This window comes from Zingiber officinale, chromosome 1B (genome assembly GCF_018446385.1).
Source record: "Zingiber officinale cultivar Zhangliang chromosome 1B, Zo_v1.1, whole genome shotgun sequence".
NCBI lineage: Eukaryota > Viridiplantae > Streptophyta > Magnoliopsida > Zingiberales > Zingiberaceae > Zingiber > Zingiber officinale.
This window is the reverse complement of record NC_055986.1, coordinates 11770417-11795445: the sequence shown is the minus strand read 5'-3', so window position 1 is coordinate 11795445 and position 25029 is coordinate 11770417. Positions and strand designations below refer to the sequence as shown.

Below are 25029 nucleotides of genomic sequence, written 5' to 3'. Positions count from 1 at the left end.
AATCAGGACTTCCCTTCTGCCTAGCTTCACTCATTATGTCTTTCACCTGGCTTCACTCACCAGGATTTTCCACTGCTCGGCTTCACTCACCGGAACTTTCCACTCTGCCTAGCTTCACTCACTAGGTCTTTCACCTGGCTTCACTCACCAGGATTTTACATCTGCCTGGCCTCACTTACCAGGACTTTCAACTGCCTGGCTTCACTCACCAGGATTTCCTTTCTGCCTAGCTTCACTCACTAGGACTTTCCATCTGCTTGGCTTCACTTACCAGGACTTCCCTTCTGCCTAATTTCACTCACTAGGACCTTCCTTTCTGCCTAGCTTCACTCACTAGGACTTTCCAGTCAAGTATCCAGTCAACCTTGACCTACTTGACTCTCCTTCACAATCTCCCCACATGAACAATTGCACCTGCAATCTCCATATATTGTCTACATGTATTGTCAAACATCGAAACCCAAACATCAAGACTCAAGCTTGAACCAATTTAAACTCAGTCAACCAGGTCAACCTTGACCTAGGGAATATTGCACCAACAATCTCCCACTTTTTGATGTTTGACAATACCTTTAAGTTAGGCTAATCTCATAGCCTCAACTCTCCTTCATGCCAATGTAAGAATGATGGTTTCCTTCATTCTCCTCCTTTTCTAGAGGGCAAACTCCCTCTTAGGTAATGAAGACCTAACTTAACCACACATTCTCCCCCTATTGGCACACATCAAAAACTCTCCCCCTGAAGAGTTACCTAATGTTGTTTACAACTTCACTCGTTGTTCACAACACAATAACGAAGGTCCCATACCCTTCATTATTCTCAACGCTCATCCTTGAGCATATACCACTTGGTATATTCACACACGATTCAAATGAAGATCCCATACCTTTCATTGTCATCAAATGCCCATCCGTGAGCATACACCATTTGAATAATAAAGATATCCACTCTCCATTATATTCAAATGCCTAACCTTGAGCATTTTCGATAGAGAAGGTTAACCACCTTCCAAGGTGTATGAAAAATAGATTTTCATGTCCTTAAAGAGTAACTCCCCTTAAAGACATGCACGTAACCTCTGTCATTGCACCAACAATGACTTGGAATCCCTAAACATATAGGAAATCTAAATTTAGAGGTTCTGAGGTTCAAAAATTCAATATTGAAACCAAACTTCAACCTAAACCTCTACTTAGTCTTCCTTGACCAATTCATTCTTGTTTTCATCATGAAAACTCTCCCTAAATGTATACAAATGTTTTCCAAGGGGTTAGAAATGATTTTATAGACTAAAAATGGTTTAGAATGCTGAAAGTAAGCTTTCCCAGTCAAAATCAGCATCCCCAATCAATTGGAGTTGGGTCCCAATCGATTGGAGTTGGGTCCCAATCGATTAAATCCTACTGAATCGATCCACTGATCGATTCAGACTTCTTGGATCGATCGACTGATCGATCCAGCGAGCTTCTGCTCATGGGAAAATTCCTCTCAATCGATCGCCTGATCGATTGAGGCACTCCCATCGATCGGGTGATCGATTGGAGTTCTGAAAAACTGAAAATTTATTTCAGTCAATTTCAGAAACTCCCCTAAAATTCTACAAAATTTCAAAAATCATGAAAATTTATGTAGACATTATTTAGGGTATATATTATCAAGGAAAATTAGTTTTCTATGAAAATACTTTCTATTTTCCAAGATTGATACAAACTTGAAAACTTTAGTGTTTTCTTCTAGTTTGTGCATAACTTTTCAATGATGATTACTATCAAAAGATGGTTTTCATCAAGGTTTTCTAAAAGCATTTTAAAATGATTTTCAAAACCAATATCCAATCATGTTCTTTGAGCTCAATGCATATGACTTGTACATTAGCTTTCCCAATGATTGGAAAACACATACCTATGTGTTTTAATGAACTTAGAACTCAAAGGAATGCACTAAATCAACATATTGAGTTTTGTTCATCATCTTAACATCTCACTTATATCTAGTGTGCACTAAAACACAAACAAGTCACCTTATAGTTCTTTTGTGAGATGTAAAGTTTGGTTTTGCCCTAATCTAGGGATCATGCATATCTATCTAGGCATTTTGAGGTTAGGAACATCCACCAAGGATGTTACTTGTTAACAAATGTCATTTGTCCTTAATTGCGAGGAATTAAACATAATGCATGATATGTTATGGCATACATCAAAGATAAATAATTTTCAAAAGAAAATTTCCTATGACTACATGATGTATGACATGACATGACATGGTATGTTTGTGTTTTTCATAATAAGGTATGAGTGCAAGAATAAATATGATGTCATGACATACGATGGGCAAACAAAGCATGTCAAATTTTAGCATAAATAAAATATATCTAGGTTACCTATCTAAGTATCCTAAAGCCTTAGCTAACTTAAAGTTTAAACCTAGATTGCCCAATATTTCCCAAGAAAATGTCAACACCCGATTTTGACAATTCCTTTTCTTTTACTACATTGTGCCAATATAAATTAAGTATATTCCTCGAATTTTAGCACAAATTACTCTTTTAAAGAGTAACAAATTAAGTTAAGGCTTAAGTTGCCTCTAATTCCTAAGAACATACCACAATCCCAACTTGATAGTTCTTATAATTTTCCTAAATGTGCCAATTTAATTTTAAAAACAAATTTCTCACATTATGGCACTTCTTGCCCTTTCCAAGAGTAACTTGATTATCCATTTCATTTTCAAAGGTTAATAATAACCTTGAAAATGCTCTTAGAGTGCCAACTTCATCATTGGTTGGGTTAACTACCCTTTCAATTTGAGTTGACACTCTCTAACCCATCTAAGGGGTAGAGAAAATGCTCCTAGGAACCCAACACCTATTGGTACTCCTTGGATGCTCTAGGTACTCACTAGGAATAGCCTCCCTAGATACCTTCCTAGTGACCTTGTTAGGCTTCTTAGGGGCCTTGGTCACATTTTCTAGGTCAACCCTAGGGATTGTTTCCCTTGTGACATTCTTAGTGACTTTCTTAGACTTCTTAGAAGTCTTGGTCACGTTTGGTGTTGCAAAAATACTTCTAGGGATAACCTCCCTAGTGTTTTTGACTTGACCATTTAACGTAGGGTTGGTTCCATAATTATATGGAACCATATGGTAAGAGGGCACATCCTTTTTAGTTTTATGTTTGTATCCCAAACCCCTATGGCCCTTGGATGACCCTTGTTGTGCTAAACTTAGGTTTTGCTCATTTTACCCTTTTAGGATGTTTTCCATCCTTCTTAGGATCTTTTCTAATTTATCAAGTCTTGACCTCAAGACTTGATTTTCTCTCATTAAATCCTTAGTTTTTGATTTTCATTTAATCCTTGAGCAATTTTATTTTTAGGCTTATAACTATGATTCTTAGTATTATTGCCTAGACTTTTACCTACCTTCCTAACCCTAAGTGAGGTAGTCTTAGCATAGAGAGTCATATGTTTTTCTTTAATGCTATTATGCTCCCTATTTTTATGGTAAATAGCATTAAAATGATAAAAATTAGAATTAGCATGCTTTTTACCATTATTTAAAGGGGTAGGCTCAATAAATGATACCTTGCGTTTTACCTTGGAGACTCCCCCTTGACTCATGCTTCCTCCTTGAGCCTTGACCACTCTCTTCCCCTTGGGACATTGACTCCGGTAGTGTCCCCTTTGATTGCAAGAGAAGCACACAATATGTTCTTTGCTCTTCTTTGTTCCGGGAGCGGTCTCTTTGGGCTTCTCCTTTCCCTTTGGTGCCACTTGGCCCTTCTTCTTGGCCAATTTAGGACATTTGCTCTTGTAGTGCCTATGTTCCCTACACTCAAAGCATATAATGTGATTTTTATTTTTAATTGAAATATTAACACCTTCATATGTAGGGATGACACTTGATCCTCCATTTGATGTCTCTTGATTTTTGGAGGATGCATCATCTTCTTCTCCACTTGACTCGGATGTAGAAGCTTCTCCTTCTTCTTTATCCGATGTCACCAAGGGTTGCTCCCCCTCAATCCTAGAGGTGGAGGCTTCTTCATTTTCATCTTGTATGTGAAACAAAGAGTATGCTCCCTCTTTGCCCTTTTCATTTAATTCCTTTGAAGATGAAGCTTCTTGGACTTTTTCTTCGGAAGTTGAGCATCTCTCAACCTCACAGTCCTCTTCCTCTTGGTCTTGATCCAATGAGTCACCCTCTTTGGATTCTTCTTGGTTTGGTATAGTGGAGGGGACTTCATGAATTTTTGCTAATTTGCTCCAAAGCTCCTTGGCATCTTCAAATTCTCCAATTTTCTCCAAGATGTTGCTCGGCAATAGATTGACCAAAAGCTTGGTCACTTTGTCATTGGCCTCACATCTTTGGATTTGCTCTTGGCTCCATTTGCTCTTCTTGAGGATTTTGCACTTTGGATTTCTTGGAGCTTCGAAGCCTTCCATAAGAGCAAACCATTGCTCTATCTCCATCATAAGAAAATTTTTGATTCTTGATTTCCAAGAATCGAAGCTTGAGGATACATATGGTGGAGACACCCTCGTGTCGAATCCAAGCCCGTCTTGGAATTCCATATTTAAGTTGAGCCTTTTGATGAGGTCTTCGACTTGTAGAATTGCTCCAACTTCTTCACCCTCTAGCTCGTTGCCCCTTTCGGCGATGATTCCGGTGAAGAGCGGCCTTGCTCTGATACCACTTGTTGGGACCAAATGTGTAGCTAGAGGGGGGGGGTGAATAGCTCGGCGTGATCTCGTGCTCGTCGTTGCTTGCTTCTTGCGATGATGTGCAGTGGAAAATACAAAAACACAATTACAACAACGCTAACTCAAGGATTTACTTGGTATCCACCTCACAGGAGGTGACTAGTCCAAGGATCCACACACTCATGCACCCTCCACTAATAAAACACTCCTTTACGGTAACTACCGAAGGCGGAGAAGCCCTACAAGTTCACAGTACAAGAAGAAAGGGAAGGGATATACAATATAAGCAAAAGTTTACAAGATATGCACAAGAAACTCTAACCCTAGCTTCTTCCTCGTCTCTTGACTTGGACGTGCACCAGCACAAGCCTCCAAGAATCTTCAAGATCTGGCGTGAGAGCTGTGGAGAATTGCTGTGAAGATCTGTGTTCGCTGGAGAAGAAAACCGTGGAAGTTCTATCGAGAGAAACGCTCGCCAATAGCTAAATATGACGCCAACGGTCGAATCCCAATCGATTGGATTGCTCCCAATCGATTGGGGAGGCTTTGGATCGATCTGTCGATCAATCCAGAGCACCTCTGTGCTTTCGGGAATTGCCTGGATTGATCCACTGATCGATCCAGGGCTTATCGCATGAAAACGCACCTCCCAATCGATCACCCGATAGATTGGAGGCTCCCAATCGATCGACTGATCGATTGGGAGGCTTTCTGTTCGCGCGACACTTCTCCCCAATCGATCCACTGATCGATTGGGAGAAGGTTTGTAGCAGGGACTCACCCAATCGATCAGCTGATCGATTGGGCATGAGCCAATCGATCGGCTGATCGATCCAGCTCCTGTTTATGCCCAAAACCGAGTCCAAAGTTTCCTAAACCAACATCTGGTCAACCGTGACCTGTTGGTACATCATGCCTAGCATCCAGTCATCCTTGACCTGCTAGGACTCTCTCACCAAGTGTCCGGTCAATCCCTTTGACCCACTTGGACTTGCACCAGATGTCTGGTCAACCTTGACCCATCTGGATTTCCTTGTGCCAAGTATCCGGTCAATCCCTTTGACCTACTTGGACTTCCCAGCACCAGATGTCCGATCAATCTTGATCCATCTGAATTTCCTTTGCCTGACTTCACTCACCAGGACTTCCCTTCTACCTAGCTTCACTCACTAGGTATTTCCTTCTGCCTAGCTTCACTCACTAAGTCTTTCACCTGGCTTCACTCACCAGAATTTTCAACTGCCCGGCTTCACTCACCAGGACTTCTCTTCTGCCTAGCTTCACTCACTAGGTCTTTCACCTGGCTTCACTCACCAGGATTTTCCACTGCCCGGCTTCACTCACCGGAACTTTCCACTCTGCCTAGCTTCACTCACTAGGTCTTTCACCTGGCTTCACTCACCAGGATTTTACATCTGCCTAGCTTCACTTATCAGGAATTCCAACTGCCTGGCTTCACTCACCAGAATTTCCTTTCTGCCTAGCTTCACTCACTAGGTCTTTCACCTGGCTTCACTCATCAGGATTTCCTTTCTGCCTAGTTTCACTCACTAGGACTTTCCATCTGTCTGGCTTCACTCACCAGGGTTTCCCTTCTGCCTAGTTTCACTCACTAGGACTTTCCTTTCTGCCTAGCTTCATTCACTAGGACTTTCCAGTCAAATATTCAGTCAACCTTGACCTACTTGACTCTCCTTCACAATCTCCTTACATGAACAATCGCACCTGCAATCTTCATGTATTGTCAAACATTGAAACTCAAACATCAAGACTCGAGCTTGAATCAATTCAATCTCAGTCAACCAGGTCAACCTTGACCTAGGGAATATTGCACCAACAAATACCACATTCTGTTCTTACAATAATCTCACCCAGTTCTCAGGCATCTTACCACAGTTCCAGTCGGACTTTAAATAAAGTTACTAATGCTTATCAATCTAACACATGCTCAATGTAGTAAAGAATGAATTCTCTGATTTTTAACAAGCGTTAAGAATACAACAAATAAATAAAATTACCTCATATGTGCAGCTAGATGGGGAGTAGACTGTAAAATTTAAGCTAGCAGAAATTAATAAATGACTGAAACTAACTCATGTATACAAATTGGAGAATAGATCACAAAACTTAAATTAGCTATAAGGAATTAAAGTATGACAACCCAAACCCGGCAACCTCACATGACATAAAGAACAATCAACATGTGTATTCAATACAGAACAACAACAAATCGAACTAGAAATCTCAATTTACCCAAGGAAACATATCTACTTCTACCAAGGCGTAGGCAATCACAAGAAAAACAATTCATGAACTCAAATCTGTCAATGGACTAAAACTTCACAGAGACCAAATCAACACCATCAAGAACAGCAGAAGGAACACAGAGGTAAAACATCATGGTTTAAGCCATTCACAATCTATCTGAAACTTCCGAAAACCCAAGGAGAAAACAGATCGTCCTCAAAATTGACTCGGCAACCTCACGGAAACTCAAAACCAAATTCAGAAATCCACAGAAATTAACACATAGCTTATATCTCTATCTAACCTCTCAGTCAGGCATTCAAACGAACAGGTAGCATTCAAAGGGCTCGTTGAATTCTAGAAATCATATGCACCAAATGAGGATTGCAATGAAACCTTAAGACGAATCAAACTCCACAGAGGGAACCCGAATCAAAGCCAAAACCCCACCGAACCTATAACCCGAAACATAAGCACCACAGGAGGAACCACAAAGCCTAGCCATTCCATTCCCAGTTGCAAACGCTGAAATCCGTTGCGAAAACTCGAAGAAAATCATGAAACAGAGCATAAACCCGAGAAGAACAAGAATCGGAATTTGCAAGACAAAACCGTTGAACCCCAGAAAACCCCAAATCGCTCTTCAATCAACCCGAAACAGCTTCATAACCCGAAAATTTAGTTATGAAATTCCATTCTTCAAATTCTATTTTTGGTTAATCATCTAGGGTTTTGTTGGTCAATTAGATGAGTAGTTTAATAGGTTAAGCATTCCTCAGTTTTGTCTAATTAGAATTAGTGTTAAGGGTTTAGTTGCATTTGATTCATAGCTTAGTTTCAATTAGATTTTTTGAACTTCTAATTTCTATACTTGTTTCTTTTCTTAGTTTAGAATTTAGTTACATTTGATTAGTGAATTCAAGTTTAGCATAGCTCATGTAATTTAGTTTTTGTTTCTTAAGTTGCCAATAGTCTAATTCCATGAATAATCTGATTAGTCAAGCTAGTTGTCAACTATTATTTTACTTAGCTAATTTCTGGTTTAGGTTTAGTTTCTGCATTAGAACAGGTTTTATTTCATTGCAATAGATTTTGTTAATTTTCCATTCAAAACCCTCCATTTTCAAATAGAAAACCCCAAAAGAGTTTAAATTTAAGGCGAACATTCACTACTAGTTTTCCTCGAGAGATTCAACTTGGGATCTGTACTACATAATTTATTTTGTGAGTTGAGGGTTTTCAATACTAAATCAATTTGAAGTCCATTCGTGACACTTAGTTTTGGGCTAATCACCCACGTGCCTAAGTCTCAGACTCTCGTGCTAAGTAGTCGGCCTCTCAAAGTTGCTTAATAGCTCATTCTACACCATAGAAGAATGTCTTGTTAATACAGGGGATGAGCGCAGGCAGAAGTCACGGGATTGTAGGTAAGTCACCCTCTTAGCTGCAAGCATTCATCTTTCCTCGCTTGGTAATCTTTCAGCTCGACCTTGGATGCTATCAGTTCAAATATGGTCCCTGCTTACTTAGATTTAGAGGCTGTCAATTTAGACCTCGTGGCCTCCAACTCAACTTTCTAAGCATCCAAAACTATTCTGCTAATCAGACACTAGCATAATTTTGGCCACTAGCTCACTATCTTTTGCCATTAGCTCCTAGGTGTGCGAAGATTCTAGCTCTTTTAACTTGTTACAAAGGCCTTGAGCTTCAAGGATCTTCTTATCCAAATTAGATACTTGTAAGTATCCCAAGGTAGTTTTGATGTGGTCAACCGAGTTAAGTTAGGTCATGTGTATGCTTGATATATTGTGTCTAAGTGCACAAGAACTTAGGAGCATAAGAAGAGTGAAAGACGTAACTAGCAAGAAGGATGGTACGGAAAAGTGTCGATGGGCTCGGTACGTCTGAGAGATGAGGTGTTGCGGAAGAGTATGCTTCGGACGAGAGGAAACGTGCGACATTTTTGAGGGATGAGAAGCCAGAGCGAAAGATTATTCGAGAAAAGGCCTGAAGATGGGTTCAGGTGAGCCCAATTCCAAATAGTCAAAATCACCCAAGAAAACGAAGTTGGAATGGAGGAGAAAACGGATAGTCAACTCGATGTTTACAGTCTGGGTGCCCAGACCCCCTAGGCACCCCAGGGGCACCTCCTTGATGAACCGTTGTCGACGTGGATAAAGTTTTATCCATGCCCAGGTGCCCCGAACCAGGATAAGTTTATCTATTGTGAACTGTTGTCGACATGGATAAAATTTTATCAATATCCAGGTGTCTAGACCCCTTCTGTGTGGCCAGAGCTGCCAAGTCAGCAAACGGTCAGATTCGACCAACAAACTATAAATAGAGCTCTGGTCTCAGTAGTTCAGAACAACACTCGCAAACCAATTCATTTTCCATTCTACTATGTATTTCTGCACTTAAACTGTTGTAAGAGGCTACTCCGCTATAAGGAGATCTTCTAGTGAACTTTTCAATGCCTTGGACTAGTAATCTTTTGATTGCAAACCAAGTAATTCATGTGCCTCTTCGTTCCTTTCTTTTAATTAGTTTATTTTAAACAAATGTTTCTTAATTTAGTTCAAGAAGTCGAGAAGGGTTTTTACTTTTTATTTGTAGGGCAATTCATCCTCTCTTGCCGGCTGCATGAGACCAACAATACCACCCGAGCCCTCCTTATCATTTCGGATTGAAGCTTAGCTTCACTTGTTTTTCAGGGAGGCTGCTAGTTTTTGTGCTTTGGCCACCTCATCCCTCGCCAATTCTCAAGACTCCTATGCCTTCCTTTCCAACTCACTCAGCACTTCAGCTTGTGTCTGATCCCCGATTGTGCAACCATGTTAGGGATCTGGGGCGGCTAGAAATGATTCTAATTCTATTATCCATCCCTTTAGCACCTCGTTCTCATGGGTCAGGTCCACTAATGCTTGGAATATGTTCATCCCAACTTCCTAAAACTAAAAAGAAACATTGTTAATAGTGGTCTAGTTAAAAGGATAAGCCAATAGAAATTCACCATGGTTATATCTTGGGCAAACCCATTTGCCATCCCCATGATGGTGCACCTTCCGTTTGGGTTATCACCTCCTCCCAAGCCTCTGTAAACAAACTCTTCAGTTGTATCCACCCACAAGCCAGAGGTGGATTTGAGGGTGAGGTTTTCCCCTGAGAAGATGACACGTTAAAGGCCGCCGAGAACTGGTAGTGACTCTTTGACTTACGGGGCAGATTAGGCTCGGAGGAAGCCCTCACAAGCTGGATGGTCGGGGGAAGGGAGGGCGCCCAAGGAGTCGAGGCCACAGGGGACCTGCTCAGTTGGTAAACCATTTCCTCATGGATTGGACTGTGAGTGGGTAGGACCAGCGGTGTTTGCCCAGAAGAAAGGGACGAAGTACCCTCCCTGGCTGGTGTTCACTTGGAAGTTGATGGCTTAGTGGTGCCCGAGCGGCGTCTCTTACGCCTGACCCTCAGTGGTGTTTCAAATACGAGGGAAGGTATTTCCCTTGCACTTGTTGTTGTGCCAGCATTGCCCGCTCGACTGCTAGAGGCCTCTCAAGAGAGGTCAGCCACCTGATTTTCCTGCTCGGCCAAAAAGGCTTGGCCTCACCGATCTAGTTCGAGCCCTTCCACTCGTAGAGTCTCAGAAGTTAGCGCCTTGAATAGGGCATCCACTACACAAAATAGAAAAGATCTCCATTAGTGATAACATAGAAACTAAGTTAACCATTCTTACCCAAAGAGATGGGAGGCATGGTTCGGATTGGACTTAGTCCAAACATATAGAGGAGGCCCTCCCATAGCAGTTGAGGGATGTTGAACTGTAGGTCGACCAATTTCTCCAAAGTGGATACAAATGTAGAATGATGGTGGTAGTCTCTTAACTCAGGAATGAGATAAAGACCCACTTGCCAATTAGTCAGGTAAGACACGGGGTCGGATACTTGTATAAAGAAGAAATGAGATTTTCACCCCTTATTAAATGAAGACAATTTCTTGAAGAAGACTGCCTTGGGATGTGATTAAAATGAAAAAAAACTAGGGCTTTGATTTCTTAGGATAACAAAAATAATGAAATGTATGAGGGGTCAAGGGGATATCATACAAGCAAAATAAGATTGTCATTCCACACATTATGTGGAAGGCATTAGGAGTAAGTTGCTAGAATGGAATATGGAAGTATTCTCTTATTTCAGATAGAAAAGAAGGGATAAGAAAACACAAACCGGTTTGAAGTTGATCCTTGAAGAAGACAATGTAGTCTGGAGGAAGACAATGGGGACTAGGGATGATCTTGTAGACTAGGAATAAGAATGTGTAGGTGTTTAGGGATTTCTAAGAATAGACGAATCATCTCATGGTCATAGTTGTCGAAATCAGAATGAATGGTTGTGTACCAAAGGGTGAAAGTTTCTTATGTAGGATCATTGTGCTAGAGGGGGTGAATAGTGCTCGTGGCTAATTCGTTCGTTTAAAAAGTTGAGTAAAACATAGCGGAATAAAGATAGAAATGAAAAGCAAACAACGCTAACACGACCAAGATTTACTTGGTTTGGAGCCTGTGGCGACTCCTACTCTAAGGCCCGCATGTGAGAGTGCTTTCAATGGGCAATCACTAATCAATTCGTAAAGATTACAAGTGCAGTTTGAAATAATTACAAGTCATTCGAAAACTAAGAATACCGATGACTTTGTAGGATGAAAGCTTCAGCAGAGTCATCGTCGGAGCTTTTGGACGTCGTCGGGGCTTTATCGGAGCAGTGTGCAACTGCAGAAGTCGTTCTGAATGTCGTCATCAAGCTCCAGGTCGAATGCTGCTTATATAGGCTGTTTCAGAAGCCTGGAACCCCTCCGGGCACCTAGACCACGTGTAGAGCCATCAATTTGGGTTGAGCCCGTTGGGTTGGCCCGCCCCGCCAAACAATTTAAGTGGGTTGGGTTGGAATTTTATCAACCTAGCCCGTCGCGGGCTGACCCGCCTAGGCCCGCGATCCACGTGGGTCGACCCGCGACGGACTTGGGTTGGCCCGCGGGTTGAGAAACATATGTAAACTAAGTTTTATGTCAATTTATTATCTTTTTTTATTATTGGGTTGACCCGCGGGTTGAGAAACATATGTAAACTAAATTTATGTCAATTTATTATATTTCTTTATTATAATTTTAAAATAAAAATAGAACTTTTCATCCAACATAAGTACTCGTTTGTATCCATTTATATTCAAAATACATATTTATGCATACATTTAATTAATGAAATCTTTCCGAAGTAAAATGTTGAAAATATAAAATATTTTTAAATTTTTTTTTAAAAAATAATGGGCCCGCGGGTTGGCCCGCCAAACCTGCAACCCGCCTTGGATTGTGTTGGGTTGGAAATTTTCCAACACACCAAGTTGACGAGTCGGCCTGCCCCCGCCCCGCCAAATGGTTAGCCCGTTACGGGCCGACCCGCCCCGCCACGGATTGGCCCGCCTGACAGCTCTAACCACGTGTCCCGGCCAATCGGCGCACTCTACGTCAGTTTGTGGATGACTTTTCGGGTCTGGGCGCCTGGACCAAGTCCGGGTGCCCGGACCGCCTGGGCGCCTACCACTTGCCCCGGGCAAGGCTAGTCCAAGCGCCCGGACCCCCTTCCGGGCGCCCGGACTAGTTTTTTCCAGCCTTGCTTTTTCCTGCAAAATGAAGTTAGTCCAGGCAATAAACCATATATATAATATAAATTTGACAGCTTCTGACTGTCTGGTTTTGACTTTGAGTTTCGTTGAAACTCTAGATCGAATCGACGCTTACTGTTCCATCTTTGAGGGAACGCGTCCTCACCTACTTCTCTCAGAAGAGTTTACCTTTGCCAAATCGGTCCTCCACAACCCTCTAGACTTTTGCTTAGAGTCCAAGACTTCAAGTCTTCATGTTGAATGTCCACTCCATGACCCATCCAAACTTCCACCTGATCCACGGCCACTAGGATTTTTATCTAGAGTCTCCGACTCTAGGATTTCATCCAAAGTGCTCGACCCACCAAGACTTCACCTTGCCTAACCGCAGTTAGGACTTTCCACCACCTAGGGTTACCTCCCCCTAGGATTTTCCACCTGCTTAGAATCCACTAGGACTTTTACCTAAGAACACTTAGGACTTTCCTGTAAGCTTATTCAACCTTGTTAGACAACAAGTAATCTTAACTTTAGACCCTTTACCATAATCAAAAGTTAGGTTCGATCACCTGGTGCTCCCTGCACCAACATCTTATACCATAGATGAACAAAGGATAAATAAAGGAAGATCAGAAAAAAGCACTTACTAACAAAGATTGCAAGAAAGGGAAGATAGTCGGTGGAAATCACCGGAGAAGAAAATCAAAGAAGGCAAGGCATGAATGGATTACTGCCTAAGGCGCTTAGGACTTTTTAACATGAGCTCTAAAACATCCTACTGTCCGATCAAAATGGCCCGATTGGTTGCAATTGTTACGTCGGGGGCCACTGATCCATAAAAAAAAGGCATTTATTAGATGTCACATCGGAGAATGAAGAGTTGGTGGAACACGTGGTGCTTGCCCATGAAGCAACATTTATGATGAATGAGACAACCAAATCATTCTACTAATATACTCTCACACACGTCATTGTTGCCCTACCTTACATATCACACTCTTGAAAAACATGTTTTCAAGAAAAATAAATGCTGACATTGATTGATGATGAGCAGAGTCAACAGTCGTTCGGATGATTGGACGGTAATAGGACTCGAGTCTAGTCAGTCGATCATGAGCCTCCTTTCACTAGACTTCAAAGGGGGCTTGTGGTATGACGTATTGTGGGTGACCCCAAAAGTGAGGTGGCAATTAAAATCAAAATAAGATGACGGTCAAAGTCATAGTGGGGTGGCAGTCAAAACCACAGTGGGTTGGCAGTCAAAGTCAAGGAGGTAGTCAGGGTGTACGCAGTCAGAGAGACCACTCACCTTACGAGACTTAGTTTCCCACTTTTCAGAGGCAGGACTCCTAATATACAGTCGGTCTAACTTACGGGGCTCAGTTCCCCACTTCTTAAAGGTAAAACCCACTGTATAAGGCCGGTCGGCCCAAAGTGTCGGTCGGACCTATGAGGGAGCAATATCCCCGCATATAATTGGTCAGCCCAAAGTGCCTGTCAGACCTACGAAACTCAGTTCCCCACTCCTCAGGAGTAAGACCCCTTCCATATGGTCGATTGGGCCAAAGTGCCGGTCGGACCTATGTGGCTCAGTTCCCCACTCCTCAAGGGAAAGGATCCCAATATACAATTGGTCGGACTCAGTGTCAATCGGACTTTACGGGACTTAGCTCCCCACTTCTCCTATACAAGTCTCCCAGCATACAACAGGTAGGACCTAGCATCAGTCAGACATCCAGAGCTCAGTTATTCACTCCTCAGGGGCAAGGCCCCCCAATATATATGGTTAGTTGGCCAAAGTGTTGGTCAGACCTATGAGGCTCAGTTTTCCACTCGTCAGTTTTCATTCACGCAAAGGCATCCACATTTACTACTCTACTATTCATTTTCTTCTCCACTTTCTTGGATACAGTTCTAACTTGAGCGTCAGAGTGCCTGCGCCAGAGACCCCCTCCCTGGTTATTGTTCTAACGTTTCTGTTTACTCTCTTTGTGGTGTGTACAGAAAGGAGCTCTTGGTGCCATCCCTTTCCACCTCAAAGTCTTGCAACCTACCCAGCACGTCATTTTCCCCAATTTCAGATAGGATCACTATGCTTTTGTGATTTTCTCTATCTACGAGCGACGACCTCACCTTGTTCTCAGTCTCCTCCTGGGAATTGGTCACCCTTGTTTAAATTGAATGCATTATAATAGTTATGAAACTGTAGATGCTACAATGCATATTCTCATTATTATCATGTCTCCCGCCTAAATTGAACGCATTGTAGCAGCTAGGAAACTATAGCTATTATAATTCGTAGCATTGTAGTAATTACGATTTCATAGTTGCTACATAGTTGTAGTGGCTACAGTTTTGAAGTTGTTACAACATGATTTTTTTTAAGACAAATTGTTTGGAGTCTTCGAAAAGAATTTAAACAATATTTTTTTGAATTTAAAATTAGGTCGTTAGAAGTTTCACTTTATAATCAATTATAGATCTTTGAATGAGTTTTGATTTTATATATTCTGCATTTCATGGTTTAGTAAGTTAAAAGTTATGATTTCTTAAAGTTTAGAATTTAACATTTATATTATAGCAACTACGGTTTTGTAGTTGCTACAATATGAATGTTAAATTCTAAATTTTAAGAGTTCATAATTTTTCATTCGGATTAAACCATATGACACATAATCTATCAAATCAAAATTTATTCATAGATATACAATTGATTATATATTGAGTGAAATCCATAATAACTCGATTTTAAGTTTAAAAAGGTTTTTTAAAATCTTTTTTGAAGGTTCTGAGTTATTTGTTTTGAAAAAATTCATTATAATTTCGTTATTGTTATAACTATGTATTAAATATGATTTCGTAACTATTGTAATATGCTTGATATAGATAAGAGATAGGTAAAATAACAATGAGAATCATATCATAGGATAATTATATGTTCTTTTATCAGGGGAGATGCTTTTTCGATAAAAAATCAAAACAACCCTTTATTTGGTATTCTTCGTTGAATATCAAAAATTTTAAATATTTTTTAAAACACAGACTATTTAATTTTTTTTTTTCTTGACGGGATACGGAAAGACTACAAACAAACGATCGAAAAAAAAACAAAAAAAAAAAAAATGGCACGCCGGCCTCGACCGTTGATCTGCAGTGGGAAATGGGTACCGGTGGGCCCATGGTCACGGAGGCGGGTAAGACAGAAAGTGAACTAAATGGGGTTTCATTCTTGTGTTCAAATACGTGGAATTGAGAAGGCCGGTCGGTCGGCTGTTCACCCTTTTTGCCAAAATAATTTTTAATTAAAAAAAAAATCAAAATTAAAATCTCCGCCTTCTCTTCGCTTCCCTTCTCTCCCGTCCCCTCTTTCTCATCCCCATCTCTCTCATCTTTTTCGTGCTGCGGGTGGCAGTTCTCCGTGGCGGAATTGGCACCAGAATCTTAGGGTCAGCAAGGACTTGGGGAGGCCGATCGATCAACCATGGAATCCGATGCGTGGAGTCGGTTCTCCGCAGCTGCGTCGAAGCGCCACCAGGCCGCGCTGCAGTCGCGTTACGTCGACGCGTCCCGAGATCCAAGTCTTCGCAGCTGGAGAGGTACGGTGGTTCATGAATTTATGATTGTTGTGCTGTAGGCCGAAGTCATTCCTGATCGGTTGTATTGTCTGTAGATCTGTTTCTTGGGTTTGAGGAGCTCGATGGCGGTGAAGATGATCTCCGCACGGAGTACCCCTGCCCATTCTGCTCCGAGGATTTCGATTTCGTCGGCCTCTGCTGTCACATCGATGACGAGCACCCTGCGGAGGCTAGGAATGTGGTACCACCGCCCCTCCCAGACCTTGGATTTTATGATTGCCTTTTAGTTTCCTATCTTGATATGTTGGTTGAAAATTGTTATTTTGGTAGCAAACATTTGGTGGTGGTGTTTGCAAGGTTTCCTTCTCTTCCTTTTGGTGCTTTTACTAGATTAGTTGCTTTTAGCTTGTAAATTATGAAGATTACTGGGTGTTGATGAATATGATAGATGATTCTCTGAAATACAGTATTTTTTCATGGAAACTTCCTGGTGTCGCATTGAATGGTGAAATCTTAATTCAAATGCTTATTCTATTTATTAAAACTTACAATGTTTTGTTCCTTAAGATCGTGGTAAGTCTTGATTCTACTATCATCTATGATCATACAATAGGAACAGACTTATGCTTTCTGATTTCATACACTAAAATTGACCACCAATTTACTCAATAATCTCCAACTAGAGTACCCATTATAGTATATTGCCGTTATTCAGAGTCACCATTTTGTTGCACTAGAAGTGGGAAAATACTCACTGATTACTTTTAAGCAGTTGTCCACATCATGATATTGCCGATGACTATGCTTCTTGCAAGACTAGATTCTAATAGGATATCCTTTTACATAATTATTTCTCATAGGTGGTTTTAGTTTATTTGGACAATTTCTATGATGTAATTTCTCTTGGTGACTAATTTTATTTGTCTCTTTGGTCTTCAAAAATGTTGTCGAGAGTTGTTTATTTGCTTGTTGCTTCCAATGTGATAAATATAATTTTAATGGGCAAAAATCAAAAGGCGCCTCTTATGTTCGTAATCGTCAAAAGAGTGCTCCATGTTGAAAAAAAATATATCAGAAGAGTGCTCCATCCTATTTTTCATTCAAAAATACCCTGATTCCAGCACCATTATAGTCGTTTTAGCCAAAATTGCTACATTTTATAGTAGTTTGGCTAAAAGTATTATAAATGTTAATTTTAGAGTAGTTGTGACCAAGTTGGAGAAATTTTACCTAAGAGTAATTTTAATTAAGTAGTTTAACTAATGTTAGACCAGTTTTGATTAAAGTTAGAACAATTTTGGCCTACTTTGATGTAGTTTTTACCAAAATTAGTTGAAGCAGTTTTGCTCCACTTACTTATTATGGTGGCAAAAGGCGAATAAGCTCGCCCCCAGCGCCCCCCGCCAACCCGTCCCAGGGCCAACATGGAGGAGGTCCCACTTATCTATTATGAAAATAGGATAAGATGTCCTTTTGATATTTTTTTCAACATGGAGCATTCTTTTTTTTGATAATGAAAATAAGGGTGCTCTTTTGATTTTTGCCCAATTTTAATCCATTTCAGTTTTTTTTTTCGAACTCCACCCCCACCCTATTGCTTGATTTCTACTGAAATAAAACTTGAACAGTCTCCACCAGATCCTAGAGATTGTTTCTCTGATCCTTTTGCTGATCATATTCAATCCTCACATTTTAAATTATGCTATTTCATATTTTTTTGGGTGTCTTTTTGTATATAGATCATAAGATTTCTCGATTCTTGATGCTGTTCAGAGCATCTGCTAACCATCCATTTTGGTGCTATTTCATTTACATCTCATCCATGAGTAATGTAATCACTTTAGATGCACTATCAGTGATCTTTTAATTGGAATCTGAGTTTGTTATGCTCACATATGAAGCCCATTATTCTGTTTAACCTGTCATTTCTTGCCCTTTTTATCCCAAAATGTTATGCAATCAGCAATATGGAATATGGATCTTATTTTTCATTATGCTAAGCTATATCATTATTTATATTTAAATCACTACTAATTTTTTTTGAGTTTCCCTTTACTTCTTATACCTTCAACTATAAATTGAGACTTTGTTCAAACAACTTATACGCAAAATTAAGCATCCATTTTATGGTCAGTCAATTATATCTCACTCATAAAAATACATTTTTTTTACACGAGACTTATACACACTTCCTAAAGCACTGAGGGTGCGTTTGGTTCTTTCCTAGGAATAAGAATCGGAATGAGAATCATTGTATTGTGGAATGGGAATGAGTATGAGCATGGATATCACTCTTAAGAGCAATGTTTGGTTAGTTGCATATTTTCTATCGGAATAAATCAAAATTTCCTTTTTTACCCTTAAAGGAAAATAAGAGAAAAAATTAGATGTGAGAGAAAAATATGATGAAAGAGAATGATGAGAGAGAAAGTATGATGAGAGAGAAAGTGTGATGAGAAAGAATGAAGAGAGAGAAAGTGTGATGAGAGAAAATGAGAAAAGAGAGTGTGATAGGAGAGAGCATGATGAAAGAAGATGAGAGAGAAAATATTATGTGAGAGAAAATATGATGGGAGAGGATGAAGAGAGAGAAAATGTAATGAGAAAAAATGAGGAGAGAGAGTGTGATGAGAGAGATTGAGAAAAGAGAAAGTATGATGAGAGAGAAAGTGTGATGAGAAAAAAAGAGAACAGTGAATGTGATGAGAGAGATTGAGGAGAGAGAAAGTATGATGAGAGAGAAAATGTGTTGAGGAAAAAAAGGAGGGAGTGTGACAAGAGAGATCGAGGAGAGAGAAAATGTGATGAGAGCGAAAGTGTGATGAGAAAAAAAGATAAAAGAGAGTGTGATGGGAGAGATTGAGGATAGATAAAGTATGATGAGAAAAAAAGAAGGAAGAGAATGCGATGGAAGAGATTGAGGAGAGAGAAAGTATGATGAGAGAGAAAGTGTAATGAGAAAAAAGAGGAAAAAGAGTGTGATAGGAGAGATTAAGGAGAGAGAGACTGTGTGATAAAATGATGAGAGAGAAAATATGATGAGAGAGAATAAGGAGAGAGAAGTGATATGAAAGAAAAAATAAATAAATATATTTTGATATTTGATATTAAGGGAGAAAATTTTAATTTTAGGTCAAGGGCATTTTTGGAATAAGGGAATATTTTGATTGATGAAAATAGAGTAATGACTCATTGAAGGGGAGGTACATGGGAATGAGTTATTACCCAATTTTAAGGATTCATTCCCTTATTTGTATTCCTATTCCTATAATCCAAACATTAACAATGGCAATCAATGATTCCTATTCCCGTTTCCCACTTCTATTCCCCTAAACCAAACGTCCCATGAATCTCTTCCTTGATCTCCTATGTCAAGATACCTAACCGGTTATGAAATCAGATTATAACATTATTAAAATCTGAATAACTGTAATCTCCCAACATTTTTTATGATCAGAAGTTCAGAACAACAACAAGAAGAGGTGAAAGGTCCTACTTCAATCAAATCGGATCAGATTTTCATTTCATCTCCTCTCCTTCCTTTGGCTGCCAACTAATTGTTCTAGCTCTAAAAAACTCAATCAACCTATAAATGAAATTTCAGATTTAAAATAAGTTCAATTCAAATCAGTCAGTAAATAGATCATAACATCTCAATATTTAATGGGTTCAATTTTTCCTTAAAATTCATGTTTTTGCTTTAGTGATTTACCAAGAAATAAATGTAGTGAGGAGTGCCCCTTATATCTTGTATAATTGTACCACTATTCTACTAGGGTCTTGTTTGTATAATGATGTTAACTTCTTTAACTACTGTAGATCAAAATGGTAGCCTAGTGTTGTTAAAATTCCAGGTTGAAAAATAAACCTAGGTTTGTGACTGCTAGTTGCCGCAACAATAATTTTTTCTTGAGTTGGACTAATAACAATTACATTGTACAGAGTAATCTTACAAACAGGATGGATACAATGGGGATGCGCGTCTGGAAGAGACTGTTGAATTCTGATGTCTGAATTCCCACAAAAAGGAAATTTTAGATGTAAATTTGATTTGATATGCTTCATATATAGTGTTACTTGCCAAAAGTTGAAAATGCAATGATTCAAATGATTTAGATAGGGAATCTTAATATAGCAAGAGAACAAAAAGAAGACCAGCAAAGGTCGATGATAGCAGGAACTTCTAAAAATATTTCTATTCAGATTTATGATATGATTAAGGAAAAAGCATGGCTAAGAGAAACATTCAGAAATAGTAATCTTCTTTTTGTCTCTTTTTTCCTTTATCTGAGTTGTTGTAGGGCGACTAAGTTGCTGTAGCACATCATATATCTCTTTTCCTCAGTTGTTGAAGGGGAGTTTTGGCGCAACGGTAAAGTTGTTGCTTTGTGACCTAAAGGACACGGGTTCGAATCCTAGAAACAGCCTCTTGCGAAAAGCAGGGTAAAGCTGCGTACAATGGATCCTCCCTCGGGACCCCGCATCGCATGAGCTTCGTGCACCAGGCTGCCTTTTTTTATTATTATTTGTATTGTCTATGTATGATTGTTTATTGGCACCTGACAGTTGAACCAACTTCCTCTTCTTCTGTTGGAGCTTTTTTTGGATTCACTTTCAGTGGGATTGATGATAGTTGAGATATATTTCATTTGCAGGTATGCCCTATTTGTGCAGCTAGTGTAGGAGTTGACTTGGTTGGACACTTGATGACACAACATGGAAATTTCTTCAAGATATCCTTTTTGTTCTCCTCTGATTGTTTCTAGCAAAATGAGTTTCTGTGTTATTTATCAATTATGGAATTGTTGGAATTTGAAAGGTCCAGTTATAAATTTAAATCGTAATACAACCCCCGAGTGCATATAGTTCATACAGCTTTACTTGATGATTTGCTATTATATGGTTACAACATTCTTCCTTCTTTTATTGTTTGTGATGCAAAAGCATCATAGGGGAATCATATGCTTCGTACTAACTATGGATTTTTTTTTTCTATTTTCATAATAGATGCTGGATGATTTGCTAGTTAATATTTGATTCCATATCAGAATTTTGATAATAATTGATTTTTTGCTTCTGTACGAATTCCTTAATTTACTATCACATACAACGTAGGAGAAAATATCATAAAGGATCATCAGCTTCTCATACAATGCTTTCCCTATTTCGGAAGGATCTGAGAGAAGGCAATTTACATACTCTTCTAGGGGGATCTTCTCATAGGGTTCCTCCTCCAGCAGCAACTGATTCATTTATATCATCACTAATTTACACGTTGTCTTTGGATGAATCATCAAAAGAAGGACAAGCAGAATCTTTGAGTGAAGGAAACCTTACCAGCAATAATTCTGATGAAAACTTGGTTGAGAGGTATGCTATTTCTATGATTGAACTCCCATTTTAGATGCATGTGCAATTGGTGGAAAGCTATCAGCTATTTTTTTTTATATTTTTTGTAGTTTGTGCTTGGATTGACATCAATTGTTATTTTTTTTTCCTTTTAGCCAAGTGAAGCTCAGACCATTTAAGATGGTAGAATGTCTAAAGTATGATAATTTCATTATGATTTCATGCAAATTATGCTTAGTGTTTAGAACGTTTTTAACTTCTCAAGTTATCAATACACACACTCAATGCTTAAAGTGGTGGTGAATTGTTTTTGTTTTCTTATCAAATACAATCCAAACTCTAGTAGTTACATTGATATGATAAAGTAGGTAATACTGGAAAGTAGTTTAAAATACTATATGATCAGGAAGTTCTCATTCTTATGTCCTTTGGTCGGCAATATCATCTATAGAACTTGCTTTGATGGTCATTTTTATTAGTGAATCAGTGATATATATTAAGTCTTCCTGAATTCTACAGGTGGGTAAATAGTACCAAAAAGCTAAACAAATGAAGCACATGGATGATGAATGTAGAATTCCTAGCAATCTTGGTCAATGTCTTTGAGTCATTTTGTCGCAGTTGGAAAAAGAATATTTTGCCAATTTCCATAATTAGTAGTGAAGATTGAGTATTCTAGGGTTTTCTAAGTTGGGAATTATTTTTGGACAAAATAATTCACAGTCCAAATTCCCCCCTAACCTTGTGAATTGTTCACCCTTGAAAGAATACTGGGTAATTAAAACTGGTTCATGCAACAATATTGTACAGATTAACTCATCGATATTTACTCTTTATGAGAATAAATAATATAGTTGAATCACTTTTGTGCCAACCAAATGCTTGCTTTTGATTAGCATTTATTATACAGTAAAAGATTAGGATTTTTATACGTACATGTCCATTCTTTTGCTTGAGACAAGAATGCAGAGAAAGTGGGGTTACATGAAAACACAAAATAAAAACATGCTATTCTCCAAGAGCAATTAAGTGTAGCTTAAGAAAATGATAGACGCTAAGTTGAGGTGATATATAGATGTTCAAAGGTGATCAATAGATTCTACAATTAGTGAGGTTGAGTCAGATAGATTTGTAGGTGTAGGGGATTGAGGGAGATCCCTTTGATCTAGTAAATATATATATATATATATAATGATTCAAGTGAGGAGTTTTGTGGGGTTGGTTTGAACAATTTTTGCATATGGAGCCTTAGACTTCAAATAGAATATTGAATACATCCTGTTTAACTGATTCTAGGTAACTAAAACCTATTTCTTGCCTTTCTTACAAGGCCTCTTTCCATATTTTGTGGTAGAATACATTGATCATCTATAAAATGGACAACTGATTAGTTCTTTGTTTCAATTCACAAGTTTGGGGTAATCTTGCTGGCTTTAATAATCATATACTTGGCTTTCATCCTCTTGACTCTTTAGTCCCAATATGAAGTAGAAAAGATTAATTTTTTTGTCTGTGGGTTTGTGGGTTGGATTTGAAATTGTTGCCTATGCAGCCTCAGACATCATATGGAATTTTTAATACAGTTGTCTTGACTGGTTTTAGGTAACTACCCTATTTCTTGGTTAATCTGCTGCTGTAGAATGATCTAGATTTTTTAGTTAAGTTACATGGTTGTGTGTGGTAAAGTGCATTGTTTGCATAATAAATGGGCCACCTATAGCTTTCTTTTTACATACAAATTTAGCCTATTCTTTCTGGGCTTCAATGAACCTTCATTAAATGTTAGTTCCTTTTTGAGGCGTATCCCTAGTTGTATAAATATGATTATCTACAAGTTACCATTCTATGGTACATCAAATCTCTCTTTGTAGCTAACCTAGCAAAGACTCAAACTGTGTCTCGTTTATGGCTAATGTTAATTGATGTTTACATATGCAGTTGTAGTCTAGAAGCTCAATGATAATAAATGTGTTATGATATAGAACAAATATTATTCATGAAAAATTTGCATTTTCATTACTTATTTAAGTATCTATGTTAACATAAGATAAAAAAATGCTGGTGAGCATTGTTTAGTGGTTATTTGCTCCAAATAATGGTTGCACCTCTTTTTATGGGCAACCAAACTTCTCGACAAATTTGCATCTGGGAAAAAAAAATTGACACATTAGGATCTTTATCTAGTAATGGTTGTAGCCTTCCCATTTTCTTTTCTATTTTTTTACTGGGACAATAAATCTAAGCAAATGAATTATGCCATGTTCTCTAACTGTTTTTAGGTTTTTGTTCTCTAAATTTTTCTATTAGCCCATTTGATTAACGCATTACAAACCTCAGGGTTGAACCATCCCTAACTGACAAGGATCAGAAAGAGAGAGCAAGAAGGAGCATGTTTGTACAAGAGCTTGTTCTGTCTACCATCTTCGACAGCACATTGTGAGACAAAAATTTCATGGCTGGCGGTATTCGGTATTCGGAAATGCTTGACGAAAACAGCTAAGCATGCTAGCAGACAAATTCTTGCCATTCATGAGCTTCATTCTATTCAAGTATATTAAAATAAAGTTTACATATTTAAGGAGTGAGGAGGCGGGAGAGAACAATGTATTGTGTGATTGTACTTAGTTCTTACTATCTTGAGATACAGTTTGGTAAGAGTGAAAATGGACAGCCACACAATAGGGGCTTGTTTATAATGCATGATGCTTTCAACATTATCTAGCTAGGTGCTCATTTTATTGCAGTTGACTTGCAGAAGACTTGTACAGAACGCCAATGGTATATATATATAACCTCTATATAATAGATATATAAATATTGATAGAATTTGCAAATCCAACAGTTGGTTTATTTTGTATAGAATTCAATGAAAGGAATGAGATATAAGATAGTAAACTTCCGATTGTTTGCTACTAATTCAAACAAGTTGGATCCCAATCATCTATTCTAATTTTAATGGACTCGTGTTGAAAGATTGGAACTAAACATTTGAGAAATTGCTGCCTGTTTTGTTCCATTGTTGCAAGTTTTAGATGAGTAATCTGTTTTTTCTGGTATGGCGATCACTTCCCTGCTTTTCTATGTAAATTGTTGCATGTTGTGGTCATATTATGCCGAGAATGTTTGATAAAAGACATCGGTGGGTTTCTCCACGCAAAATGATCAAAACTAGGTTTGTAAACGAGCCAAGCCGAGCTTTGGAGTGTTCAAGCTTATTTGTTAAGATAGCCGAGTCGAGTCGAGCCGAGCTTAAAATGAACCAAGCTTTTGAAATGAGTGTTCAACCTTGGCTTGGTTTATTTGTTATAAGTTTGAGCTTGTTTGAAGCTTGGCTTGAGCTTGGTTCGTTTAAATGTTATCAAGCTTTCAATTCAAGCTTGGCTTGAGCTTGGTTCTGTTGGTGCGGGAAGCATCCGACGATCGAACCTTAGTTTTGATAATGACAAAGGGATTCAAAGTTAAGCTTAATTGTTATCTAATGTGTATGATTGAATGTTTCAGGAAAG

The 25029-nt window shown here is 38.9% G+C and overlaps 1 protein-coding gene across 1 annotated transcript; it reads left to right on the top strand.

Annotated features, from left to right (window-relative positions):
• The first annotated feature begins 15941 nt into the window (after nt 1-15941).
• Nucleotides 15942-24102, top strand: LOC122050808 (protein DEHYDRATION-INDUCED 19 homolog 2-like). The gene is made up of 5 exons (XM_042611685.1): nt 15942-16195; nt 16270-16415; nt 20830-20907; nt 21279-21544; nt 23861-24102. The coding sequence occupies exons 1-5, from the start codon at nt 16081-16083 to the stop codon at nt 23961-23963; spliced, it is 708 nt and encodes a 235-aa protein (XP_042467619.1). The 5' UTR covers nt 15942-16080; the 3' UTR covers nt 23964-24102.
• The last annotated feature ends 927 nt before the right edge of the window (nt 24103-25029 follow it).